General features: G+C 39.3%; 2 protein-coding genes across 12 annotated transcripts in view; one reads left to right on the forward strand and one right to left on the reverse strand.

Moving 5' to 3' along the window:
• The window catches only part of IQGAP2 (IQ motif containing GTPase activating protein 2), a 123,255-nt gene that overhangs the window by 87,219 nt on the left and 22,364 nt on the right, over positions 1 to 13,672 (forward strand). For all 11 annotated transcript variants that reach the window (XM_085567361.1, XM_085567367.1, XM_085567363.1 and 8 more), the window contains 3 exons: positions 7,468 to 7,558; positions 11,478 to 11,639; positions 12,811 to 12,953. In XM_085567361.1, the coding sequence (XP_085423487.1) occupies positions 7,468 to 7,558; positions 11,478 to 11,639; positions 12,811 to 12,953 (396 nt within the window). The remainder of the gene's footprint in view (positions 1 to 7,467; positions 7,559 to 11,477; positions 11,640 to 12,810; positions 12,954 to 13,672) is intronic.
• F2RL2 (coagulation factor II thrombin receptor like 2) lies at positions 1,559 to 6,112 on the reverse strand. Its single transcript, XM_021531834.3, has 2 exons — positions 5,358 to 6,112; positions 1,559 to 3,647 (listed from the first exon to the last, which is right to left on the reverse strand). The coding sequence occupies exons 1-2, from the start codon at positions 5,413 to 5,415 to the stop codon at positions 2,560 to 2,562; spliced, it is 1,146 nt and encodes a 381-aa protein (XP_021387509.1). The 5' UTR covers positions 5,416 to 6,112; the 3' UTR covers positions 1,559 to 2,559.

Here is a 13,672-nt window from a genome sequence, read left to right on the forward strand (position 1 = left end):
CAGTCAATGTGGTGAGGTGGGGAAAGTGTGCAAACTTTGGCTTGTAAAGTGTCTTCCAGCATTTGTGTCACCTTGCCTGGGGTACCTGCTGTGAAACCATGTGTTTCTGTAATCTGCTGTCAGAACTTTTGAAAGGTGTTTGCACAAATCAATTTCTCACCAGGGTTCCCAGGTAAGGGCTGGTCTCACTGAGCCCTCAGTGCTGAAAAGCCTTCTCTCTCGCCACGTGTGCTGGGGGAAGGTTTCGTGCATTCTGACTTCAGCTGTCCTGGATGGGCTGGGGACAGTGTTTTGCACAGTGAGGGTTCTGGCTGCACAGTGCTGACCCAGGACGTGCCATGTGTGTGCACAGTGAGCCAGGATGTCCCCAAGGCACAGACCTACAGCCCACAAGTGCCTGCACACAACAGTCCTACCCTGGCTCGCTCCTGCCAGCTGCCCCAGTGCTCCCTAAATGCAAACCTGCTGCCTACTCCTGTCTGGGTGTGAATGTGCTCATAGGAAACAAATGGGTGTTTCCAAATTTTGGCACAAAAATTGTACAATCTCTTTGACGTCTTCTCGTTATAAGATTTTTAATGTTCGTAGAGATTTCTCTTTGCCTTTCTCTTCTGAGGTTTTGCAATCTTTTGGCAACTACTGAGCGCACCTTCTCTGTGAATAGGAGTGTTGCTTCTGTTTCAGAACAAGCGTGCTCCCAGAAGAAACACTCAGATGCATACTTACTCTTTACAGTGATCAATCATAGATATGACCATTCTTTAGGTAAAAATATGACTTAGACTGACATTTCCTTAAAAAAAAATCCAAACGCAATTGTAAAGGTAATGCAATTTCTGAAGTCTGTCTACTTTCCACTTTTTCTAATCCCTGTTTATAAAGCAGATCTGTCAGAATTTGTGTTTAGCATGTTTTAAGAGTGAATTGTGGTAAAAGGAAGTATTTGATTTACACAAATCAGATAGGTCTCCCTATAAACTTCCTGCCCCAACATCTGGAAAAACATATGCGTCAAACCTACTCACTTAATCCGAGCAGCTTGCTGTCATTTCCCCATAGCTGTGATGATTTGGGGGAGCCTGCACCCAAATCTGCCAGAACCCATCATCCTTATAATCTGAGGTCCTTATCTCAGATCTGACCTATTTGTTCCTTGCTCAAAACTGAAAATGCAAACCTGGAACTTATTTTGTCCTGTAAATCTTAAAACCACAGCTCTTAACAGTTCTGAAATCATTTTCAAACCAAATGTATTTGGGTCCCATTGAAGAAAAACCCTATCTTAAGGGAGCATATTGTGGATAACTGGAAAGTTAAACAGACAGACCAAATTACTATGTTTGTTTGTATGGTTTTTTGTGTGATAGGTACAGAGGTTTTAGTTAGGTTTGCCTTTATATTTTCAACTGTTGTGTAGTATTTGAATTATTTTAGATTTATCTTTAAAATTTGTTCTTATGCATGTTGAAGGAATGACAGGATTAAAACTAACTTAAATTAACAGCCAGAAGAAATAGAAAAAGGGGACCCTCACCAGGCTGCAAATTTCCTTGAGGCATTTTCCAGTGCAACTCATTTTATTTAAGTAAAGTTTTTTTACAATACTATTATCAAAACAACATAAGACATTTTTAGCCTCACTTACATGCTGCAGTTACAAATTCAAATGACAACCACTGAGGTAATTTTCTAGGAAATTAGTATATAAGTAGGTTTTGACTTTCTGTAAAGGTAAAAATTGACCCATTGTTTTACTAATAGTCAATAGTAACTAGCTGCCATATTTGTAACACTGTAGGTATTTGCTGTGAGGATGTGGAAATAGAGAATACTACAAAATAGCTTCCCTGTTTTGCTTACCAAGCAAGATTAATATATGCCTGGATTTACACTGATAAGGGTTAGATCCCAGCAATCCCTGTGGGTTAGGGGAATGCAGGCGCTGACAAAGTGGAAGAACAAGTCTCCAGTGCAGAACTGGTTAAACAGCCTCGTGGGAGAGGTAGCCTTGGCAGAGTCAGGCTCTGTGTCCACGGCTGTAGACTCACTGTTTTGTGAACCTATGGGGACTCTGTATTTCCCTCTGCATATCCAGGGAGTATTTGCTCTTGACTGCGCCCAGGCACGTAGAAAGAGCTTGTTCCCATTTTCACCAGGCCAAAACTTGTTTTTGTAACACTGCTTCTGCAGTGATTGTTGGCTGAGAGCTAATTTGAAGTGTCATGTATTGCCCTAGAAGTGCTCTTTGGATTCTGACTCCTTCTGGTATTTAGAGGCTGTGGTAGCTGATATTCTGGGAACTTCTCCATGTGATCTCAGAAAGAAATGGAGGTGCAGAGCTACTTCTCTGAATCTAAAACAGGTGTTGCAATACATTTAATAAAGTTATAGAGCTAGAGAAGTGTATTTTTGGAGATATTCCTTGTGTGGGAGGAAGTAAATTTAACTGAGAATGTGTTTTCTAACCGATTTTACTTGATGTATAAATGTTTCACCTGAGATTTCTTTCTGTCTCTGTTAGTACTATACAAAATCATAATTCCAGTAATAGAAATAAATTCATTTTTCCCTGGATATTTTAACCATTGTCAGATAAATATTGGATTGACTTCTAATTTTTGACATTAGAAAGTAAAGGAAAGGATCAAGACAACTGTTTAGGCTGCTAAGGCATAAAGCAATTAGGTAAAAAGAATACAACCTATCTGTCTTGTAATAGTAATAGTTGATGTGATGGATAATAAGGATAATATTGCTTGGCACAAAGCAAATAGCAAAGATGGTAAGAATCAACAGACTGACTTTAACATACCAGAACCACTCGTGAGTCTTGAGTGTTCGTATAATCGAGACATAGCAGAACACGATAGTTGCGAGCGGTATTAAAAACCCAAATACAGCTAAGGACACGTAGTAGTAGAACTGGAAGGAAGACACAGTTTCACAGGCACTGTGCACATCGTGGCAGGTGTAAATGTCCAGTTGCTTCACGTAGTAGCTTTGCTGCATGATGGCAAGTGGGAGCATGTAGAGGAAGACGATGGCCCACACGGCAGCGCAGGCGGCGATGGCGTAGGCGCGCTTCGGGAGGCTCTTGTAGGTGAAGGGGTGAACGATGGCCAGGTAGCGGCTGACGCTGATGCACGTCAGCAGCAGGATGGAGCAGTACATGTTGCCGTAAAACACTGCCGTGGTCGCTCGACACATGGTCTCCCCAAATATCCAGTTGTTCCCGTTGATGTGGTAGGCTATTTTGAAGGGCAGTATGATGCAGAAGAGCAGGTCTGAAACAGCCAGGTTTGTGTAGAGGACGGCAGTGCACACAGAGCGGATCCTGAAGAGAAGCATCCACAGAATGATGGCATTAGAGGGTACACCCAGTAAAAGAGCACTGAGGTAGACAGCAGGTATTAGCTTGGTGCTCAGGGAGCTGGTGAGGTACTCCAGCGTGGTGTTGCTCACTTCTGTTAACGTGGAATCATTTGGCTTTGTTGAAGTGCATTTGTTTTCTCTGATATGGATGGTTGTTGTTTCCCCTTCTATAGCATAAGGAGGGATGTAATCATAGTCTCTCGCTGAAAGTCCACGAAAAGTTTTTATAAGAGACACGGTTTTAATTGCAGAGCCATTCAGTGAAAATTCTGAAGCTTAGAAATAAAAAAAAGTGAGAATTGTTAAAAAAGACAAACTACTGCATTAACAAGATGACTCACCTTCAGAACAGAGAAAGATAACCATTTTTATGTGAAAGCAGTATAAGTTTAAAAGATTTGGGGACATTCTCCTCTGCTTTGGGTATTCAAATGTACAGACAACAGTCTTCATTTATCATTTCACATCAAATCTTGAAAATTCATCATTAACGTAGTGTTAGCTGACCTTTCTGTGCTTTGAGTGTTTTCAGTAATCTTTGGTGAAAAACATCAGACACTTCAGTAATGCTTATGACCAGTGGAGGATTTTTCCCAGTAGTAGGAATGCTGGTCATTCATCATATAAGCAGTCTTTGTTTAGGCTTGGTCAGCCACCATTACTATCCTGTCACTTCATGTATTAAATGAGTAACTGCAAAAGATGCAAAAAGCACTATCTAGTCTAACACTGAAGCTTTCAAATTAGAAAACTGAAATTACCCTTGGTTTTTTTGGTCTCACATGTGAAACTGTTATTCTGCAGCTTTTGACTAAAGCAAACTTGGTATTTTCAGGTTCTTGTACATGAGAAAGGGCAATGTCTGAAAATTGAAAACAAATGGTTGGGAAAGTATTAGGTGTGATTTACTAAGAAGTGAATAAAACTTTTCAAGCAGTAGGAAAATTATGTGTGAGTAAATATTGTCAGCATGTGGGCAAAACCAGTAATACTATTAACACACTATTAGATATTAATACTGCTAACACCTGTTTTTCAATCTTTAGTAGACAAATTTGTAGATATATCAACATTTCCACATGAAGCACAAATGTGCTCAAAATGCTTCTTAAAGCCATGTGCTGTAGAATAGATTTTGCACAGTAAACAACTGTGTAAATATTTGTGTCACTTAAATTTTCTTATGTGCATTTAATGCAAAATTACTTATTGTTAAGCCTTCAGCATGCACCATGAAACTGAAATTCAGAAGCAAACTGAAATATGGATGAAAATCCTTGGACCCTTTTTTACCTTTCCATATTTGAATAAATTAAAGAGAATAATTTTATTAATGTTCACTCTAATAGTAGAATGTTTTATAATAATAATAATTAGCAGACTACATAATTTCTAGTAGTTTTCTGCTAGTTATTCCAGAAGTTTAGTTTTAACCACTCACTAGGAGTCATCCATGTGCCTGCATTGGCTGATATATGTATAATAAATAGACATAGGTGTAAATACATATATATGTATATTATGTATGTATGTATATATATATTTATCTATACCAGCTTTTCTAAATGAGCTTGTTTTGAAAATATTTTTAATTCTAGAAAGGTTTATTATTTGATCATTTCCTTTAGTTATTTTTATCACAATAGTCATCTGGGCATTTCCTTCTAATAACACCATCTGTGAAGTTGCAAAACAAGACACTACAGGTTTAAAATTTCATATTGTTACAAAAATACTAGATAAAAGATGTGTCTTCAGTAAGTGCAGAAAGTCCTCTTAAATAAAACTATTTTTACAAAATGACTGGCAGGGGTAATGTGTCACTGAAATGAAAGTATAAAAATCTGCTTTAAAGGAGACATCCCGGAGCAGTTTTCTGTAATCATACATGCATGTACAACTCATTTTAAGTCCACAGCTGGTAAAGCAACATTATCAAAAAGTCTTGACTAAAATATGGAATAGATACAGAAAAGAGGACTCACCTGTAGTGCAAAGATTGGAAGTAAGAGAGAGCAGTCCAGTGAAAAACAGTATCTTCATTGTAGTGTGTGAAATCCAGCCAGCTGAAGGATGGCGCTGTGCTAGTTCATCTCAAGAGACATTTTGTAGGGGGGGGGGTTACTCTCTGTAAGGGACTAAAGAAAGATTGATCTGTCCTCCAGAAGCATCCTGTAAGCATGAGGTTTATGGTAAGGAGCTAACTTGTTCTTTGTCTACTACAGCAAGAGAGTGTGACGTATCCAAATATGCACATATGACTCAGTTTCAGCCTCAGCCCAACACAGAGATAAAATCCTTTACAGCAGCATTTTAACTCCTAATTTACCACAAGCCTGAAGCTGATATGCAGGGTTCTACTGACATTTGTACATACAGGTATTTGGAGTAAAAAGTTTTTTTCTGGAAAAATCAAGGGGTGTGTTTAGTAAATCCTCAAGGGTCTCATTCAGGACCAAAATGTCACGTGGCTGAACTCTGTACCCTTCTCCAGGGAAAAGCTGGGCTTGCAGAAGGGTGTGACTATCTCAGTTTAGCAAAAGGCAAAGACAGAAAGAAAGAAACCATACATACAAATATACCTCAGGAAAACTGCATTCTGCTTTGCCTTTTGCCTCCCTACCCACTATTAGCTGTTTGGCTCCTTCAATCCACCTACAGCCTCTCCCCAGGCAGTTTCCATCCTGCCACACACTGCAGCCTCTAAAACCTTTCCTCTCCTTTCCCCTGTTTTCATTTCCTGCTTTGTTGATCCCTCCCTTTTTCTCTGCCTGGCTTGCTTTTTTTTTTTTTTTTTTTTTTGCCTTCAATGCCAAATAGCAATAGCTTGTTTCACCAAGCCAAATTAACCCAAGCCTTGGTCTGGCTTCCAGGCTAGTTGTGAGGATCAGCATAAGTTTTACTTGGCTCCAGAGCAGTATTTGTGTCTGTTCTTGTATTTAATGTGTAAAAGCTCTCAAAGCTTTTCTCAAAATGCAATGGCAGTTTGGGGATTTATTGAACATTCTCTCATGTGCTAACTCTCACTTGGTAGAAAAATAAGCAGTATGTGTCCACTGTCCTGTGATTGTCTGACACCACTTCATGTTATACTAAGTATTCTGCTACCTTGCTTACATACATGATGTAAACCGAAGAGCATGTCTTTAGGGGTTTTTTTACCCTGTTTTTGTAGTTTCTGTGGATATCAGATTTATTATTTGACCTGAGCTTCAGTGCTTAACCAGGGATACTCATTGCAAAGCTGCTTCTTTATCCACACTGTTTTAGTTTGAATGTCTTTCTAGCTGTATTTTTTCCCTGAAATATTTGTGTGTATATTTTCCTAGATCTCTCTTAATCAATACATTCCAGCTTCTCTCATTGCTAGTCTATGATAGGCGTGACATTTCCTCTTTAGCATGCATTTCCCACCCACCTACTGGATTAGGTTTAAAATACTACTTTAACCCTGTTTTATCTGCTGAAGTGTGGGTATCACCAGTGAACCTGGACAGTAGGGCTAGTTAGTAGGCATGTTGATCCCACTCTAATGCACCTTCTATTTTAACTTGGGTTTAATGTCATGCACTTTAGGCCTGAAAGAATAGCAGTGCCTATTCCGCAGCTTAATTACAGAAATGTTTGCATGAGCTAAGTCATCTTTACTAAATCTGGACTTTCTATAAGAGTATTCACTGTAATATGTACTTAGATATACACAAGGATCCTTTCCAAATAAGGGATTTTGAAGAAAGCCAGCTTCCTGCTGTCTGTGTGATTTTACATGACTCAGACTACTTTATCTACATATCATGGAAAAAAAAATGTTTCAATTTGTATTGATCTTTAGTAGAATTAATTCTCTGCCAGTAGTATCAGCAAATTCTGTTCTTCTAGACATCAAAACTTTCAGAGATTTGTATCTGAACAGGATCTTTTTCAAGTCAGTAAACAAAACATGAATGTATTTCATTGATGATTTTAAACAATCAAATCCTTTTTTTGTGTTCTAGAGCTTTGCAAAGCAGAGACTGTGTATTGGAACTGTATCACTATATTGAGATAACTCTTATTATTCAGTTTTTTCAAGGCTTTTTACTGTCCTTTTTCTAGGAATCTCAAGATGAATCAGCTCTTCTGTGGCTGGATGAAATACAAAGAGGAATCAATGACAGCAATAACAACATAAAAGAAGCAGCAACCTGTAAGCATTAACCTGCATCTCCACTGGTCTTGTTTTTCTTGGTCTTGGGAAAATGAAATTGGTAATTTATATTTTCCACTTCAGAGAAGGTGCAAGCTCTTTAAATACATGAAAAGAAATGAATGCATGTTCTTTGTCATACTAAGACTGAGATGACTTAAAACTACAGGAGTGGTGTTAGTTCTATCTAAAGTGGTAATCTTTAAGGTGTGGCTAATAATTAAATGGATTTGGTTATACAGGTTTACATCATGACCAATCTTTCTAATGTCACTGCATCTTCATGTAGCTCCTGAAATATATGAATGAGAACAGATATGCTGTTCAGGAGCTTGTTTTGCTACATTTAAGACTAAAATCTTTATGCATATTTTAAGGGCAAATTTTTATGTTTACAATTTTGCTTATTCATGTTTCTTTATATTTTATGGATTGCTGACAAAGAAATCAGGAAGATTAACTTTTAAAGCAGTGTACAAGAAATGCTAGCTCTTTTTGAAAAGCATATGCTCTTCCAATCTGTAGGAAAAACGCTGAGACTTAATCTGTCAGAGTGCTGTGTACTGAATGGACTCAACACCTTTTGTCAAAGCTTTGGCTGAATATGATAATTTTAGAAAAAGTATTCATAATACATAATAAACTTTGGCAAGCAACGTAGCAGCAAGCATCACTGGGTTTATGGGGCGCGTTGGAGAGCATGGTGATGTGCCTGCCATCACAGCACAGACAAGGCACTGGGTATTGGTCAGCCTTCTGCTTCACTTGGCTCTGGGTGAGTCAGTGCTTCTTTCTGTTGCACCTTTGGAGCTTTGGAGCTTGTGAATGCAAGTGCTGAAGTGGGTGCATTCCTGCAGTGCTGTGCTCAGCCATCCCTGGTGCCATGGGGCTGCTGTGAGTGCACAGGCACGTCAGGAGTTACTGCTTGGGCAGTCGTGGGTGGAAGAGAACACAGATGGACATTACAAATAGCTATCCCTGCTACAGGAATGTTGCATTTTGTGTTGCTATTACTTTGGAATTGAGCTAAACAACTAATGTCATCTTCATGTAACAAGGCAGATACACAGAAGATATCTGAAGTATTTTTGTAGGTCACATATCCATAGAAAGCGCTGGGCTTGTGTTTTCTGAGATAGGGTCAGATACATGCATATTGTCTCAACCTAGATTTTCTGCTGAGGAGTGCTGATACCTTCTTTTGTGGAAAAACCTGCTTCCCTTGAATGCCATCCAGAGCCATGAGGAAACATGAGCACAGAGAAAGGAAGGAAACATGTAGTGTATAAACAGATTTGAGTTAAACCTTAAGAGCAACTTTAAAATGCCCTCATTTGTGTTCACTGGTGTAAAAGCATCAAGAATATGTATCATAAGCAGCCTGAAGAAATTAGGACAGCATAATTCATACAGCAATACCACACAATGTTTCTAATGGTAAATTACTGGTCCATCCACTTGTTCTAAAATCTTTTGTTATAATTTTTGTTCGTAGTAAATGCACAGTTTTTCACAATCAAGGATGCTCAGTGGAACTGTTTTAACATTTCACTTTTAGAAAAAAAGTACTAATTTCATGTACTCTGCCCTGTGGGTTGAAAGGAAGCACTGTCAGCACAGCACATTCTTAGAGAGCTGTAAGGTTTTGCAGCTAAAACCTGAGATTTAACATTTCCCCACAGCACAGAACCTGATACTTCCTATAACCAACACATCCTGTCTCAGGAAGCTTGCATGTGTGTTCACGTAGTCTAAACTTAAAGTTCAGCTTGATCACAACTTGGAAAGGAACTTTTATTTGATCTATCACACAGGCTCTATTTTTGAAAGGCAAACAATTCCAAAACTTTCACAAGGTAGTCAAAGATGTATTTTTCAGTTTAAAATGTGGTTTTGAGATTGCTGCAGTAATGGCAATAAAATAAGCAGTAAAATAAGAGAAGATACTGGCAGTGGTACTGAAACAGTCTTGATCACTTCCAAACTAACTTTTATGCCTTATATGAATACTAAATGGTACACTATTAAAATTTTGAAAGGCTTTTACAGTCATCCCTAAAGTTGTCAGTAAAGGACTCTGTATCTTCTACCTATATTTAGGAAGAAGTGTTCAGTAAGTGCTGCTGCATTTCCTAACCCATTGTGGTGCTTGCTCTGTTTTGCATCACCTTGCTTCACTTCTTTAATGAGTTCAACCATTGTACTCCTTATCTAAGTGAAGGACAAAAAGACATCAGCCAAATATCAGCTGTATAGCCTTCAGGAGTAGATTTGAACACTGACTTCAGTCTTGCACAGGAAGAGTCTGTCAAAGCAGGAAGTCTGTGTCCTGAGACAGTCCAAGTTATAGGAAAAAGCTGATCTTTGGCCTTGTTGAGAGTTCAGGCTTATCACACCAGACAACTGTGGTTTTGTATATCACAGCTGTTTAAAAGGGAGGATGGGTGTGGAGAAAAACCCTTTGCAGTGTTGATCTGGTATTGGCATCCTAACTGCTGGAGAAGCAAATGGAGCTGACAGTTTTCTGGCAGTTGAGGAGGATGGCTAACCCTCAGTTATCTTATGATTTTTCAGGGTCCAAATGGCCTTTCTCTAGAGCAACAGCCACAGTATTAATTGCTAGCATTTTAAAATGAAAGGAATAATTTCTGCCAACTTGAGCTTTTTCCCTGATAAGCACTTTTCTTATATTTTCCTTCAAATATGTAGGCATAATTAATTAAAATATGAGGAAAATCCAGATGACAGTGGACCTACATAAATGAATCTTAGCTTAAGCTGTGTTTTCTTTTGTCTTTATAAAAATATCTTCCAGCACCCTTAACATGATGAAAAGGAGGAAGGAAAGCATTCAAACACTGCTGAACAGAGTTGATGAGGCACATGGGACTGTGTATGAGTCTGGGGCCAGCAGCAGCCAGATGTAATGTGTGGCTTCCCAGTTTTTTCTGCTTCCATGCTGCTGAGGCGAGATGCCTGGATATCACAGTGTCACAGCAATGGTAGAATGTGTGCTGGGCAGAGGTCTGTTTCAAAGCACAGAATGGGTGTTCTAGCTCTATTCACTTGTTCCTCTGTGCATGGATCTTGAATTTAGATGTGAAGGAACAACTTTAAAGACCAGAGCAATTATTTCTAAAGCAGCCTAAACATCTAGTGGGTAAGGTCCTTTTGAAGTGGCACATGCTTTCACATGTGTGCTGCCAAGTGTTGTGGAATCTGTTCTCTCAGTGATGGTGGGATCTGCGTGAGGAAGTCCTGAATTAGAGTATGAGGGATGCCATGTAACACCAAAGCTGCACATGCTTGACAGCATCACCTCTCAAGGTGCTTTTATACGTTCTGAAAGCAAAAACTGCATCTCTGGCAAATTCAAGGCCATGAATTAGCTTAAGAGGCAAGGTCAAGAAAGGGCTACTTCAGGGTGCTGAGTAGGTTGCTGCAAAAATTTACTCAAGGCAATCTGTTTTAATTCCCATTTTGTATGGTAGAAGTGAATGTTAATGTTTACAGCTTGTAACCAAATTACTTCATGTACCTCTAGAAGGCTCTCAAGTGATCAGTAGATGATGGCCTGTCTGTTAGGGCAGGCTGAGTGTGTGGGTACTTGCCATCCTCAACCCCTGCCCCACTTCACCTGATATGTCACTTGATGGGGAGAAGCTCTCAGTTGTGCTGTGGCTGCATCCAAGCCCCAGTAGAGCACACACTTTCTACCTTACATGCTTGCTGTTCTCCAAAATACTTGTCCTTACAAGTATGAAGGAGGTTGAAAATGGGTAAAGCACTAAATTGCTGTGTATGCCATATTGTCTGCGTGTGCCAGTCTTAGAAGTCTATTTTCAGAGTCTCTGGAGGCTAGAGTTATGGGCATACAGAGTATAAGACACTTAAATTTTCTGTTATTTTTTGACCCTAGTGGCTGTTGGAATATCCATGATCAACAAGAGCTTGGAGAAAGGTGATTCACAGCCAATCCCAATGATACTACAGTCAAGGTTTGGATTACGAGTCATTGCTGAATGTGCTGAAGCCTACTTCAGGAGCCTCTCTGAAGCCAAGAACTTGAAAACTACAGAAGGTAAAAAACTCCCTAAACGGGACAGTTTCACATGTCTATGTCACTAAGGCAACCAGACAGCTAGAACAGGAAGGAGCTGTAAATTGAGGGAAACAGTTGCTGCCTTAAAATCTTTTGACAAATGTTACACTTTCCCAAGTGCATTTTACTTGACATTGTACTGTTGTGCACATAATGCAGACCACAGTACATGCTGAGAAGCAAGTCTTGTGATTTCCAGAATCTAGCTGAGACTTTCTGGAATCTCAAACCTGCCTCTGAGTGAAATTAGGGCAGCTTCTCTGTGACTGTCAATAGATGAGTTAATTCTCTCAAAAAACTCTATTACTTGCTGACAATTTTTGTCATATTAGCAGGTGCAGAGACGCACACATCAGTCCTACAGATTACTGTCAAAGATCAAGCCAGTATCTGACAGTGTTCACAGCCCAGCTATGGTCTCTGTGCATTGCCAGAGCAGCAGTTACCAGCAAAAGCTGGGGCTAGAATCTGTTCTTAGCAGACGATGGGATTTTTTATCATGTTAGAGCTGCAAAAGCTGGTCATAACTAACAGCAGCCAAGGTTAGCTAATGGTTGCAAAAAGAGTTACTGTCAGTGTAGTAGTACCCATTCTTACAGTAGATGGGCATGTTTCACCTTGCAACATGAGTATTTCAAAGGCCTTACTAGTTTTGTCTTGGGGCCTTTTGTCCATGAGGAAATGAGTTTTTTCCTGTCTGTCAGAATGCAGACTGATTTACTAAAGTAATAAGCAAGAAAATGATGTGGATATAGGAAATGTCATGTGTGAGGTAAGAGTCAGTAAGTCCAGAATTTGGGCAGAAGACAAGAAAAATATTTTTTATAAACACAATCCGTTTCACTTATGAGTGATGACACACTGTTTCAGGAGCACTAATTTGACACATGAGGGTTTGGAGAAGCTGGCAGTGGATCTGTACCAGCCTTGTAGCTTTTTCCCTTTCACCATTTTGTTCTTAGAGGAATGACCCTCATCCACTTAGCGGGTATTCTGAAAATCCTTGCTACAAAAAGGCCAAAGATTTATAGAGATTTTGTGTGTCAAAGGGCTTCACAGCAAGTACAGGGAGGGGAAATGAGTAGGAAGAGCTGTAATTTATAAGTGAAACAGGACACAAATGGTCATTAATGGTATGAACTGCTTTTAGGTTCTAGTGAAAGTCCATGGATTAAACTTGTAATGAAAGCCATGTATGATTACTATTACAATGTGGAAACTGAGGAAGGTACCTGTGTTGCCCCCAAAGGAGTTGTACCAAAAACTTCATGGTTAACCGGTGAAGAAATCCAGGTAGGTGGCTAAAACATTGGTTTTTATTGCAAAAGCAACATAAATATTTGAGAGAGTGTGAGACATGAAATTATCAAGAGGCTGTGGTGGATGAAACTGAAGGTTACTTTATCAGTATCTGCTTCTGACAAGAGCAGCAACTTAAGTCTAAGCAGACAATGGCAGGCAACACAGTCTCCTGTCTAGTGTCAGGCAATGATTTAAGGATTTCCTTACTGGAAGTTACAGCATTTCTTTTAATGAACATCAACAGACACTAATGGAGTAAAGTCTGATTGCTTCCATATCCTTTTATAGGACTTTGCATTGGCCTATAACAAATAATTTTATGAGGTATTTGTGAGCAGGTGGGACCACCATTTTCTGTTAACATCTAATCCTCTGACAGTATTCTTGTATCTCCAGGTTCAAGAGCATAAGCATGCTATTTAGCTCCCTTACTGTAGAGGTTTTGCACTAGTGTGAAGTAGAACAAAGCAGATCACACAAGCCTCTGAATAATTTGTTCTTCTATATTCTGATGCAGCTCACCTAAGTTACACTCTTACTCCTCTACACAAAGAACTCGAGTCAGTGTAAGTCCTTCTGAATTCTGCATGCAGCAGTACTTGAGTGTCCTCAACAGAGAACTTGCTGCTTCAGTTAGTATTTTAGATGTCTGAGTTGTACAAGACACTTGTGTTAGGAAAGCAGAATCCTGCTAATGTATAAAAGAATAC

Source organism: Lonchura striata, chromosome Z (genome assembly GCF_050655825.1).
Source record: "Lonchura striata isolate lonStrDom1 chromosome Z, ASM5065582v1, whole genome shotgun sequence".
NCBI classification, from domain to species: Eukaryota; Metazoa; Chordata; class Aves; order Passeriformes; family Estrildidae; genus Lonchura; species Lonchura striata.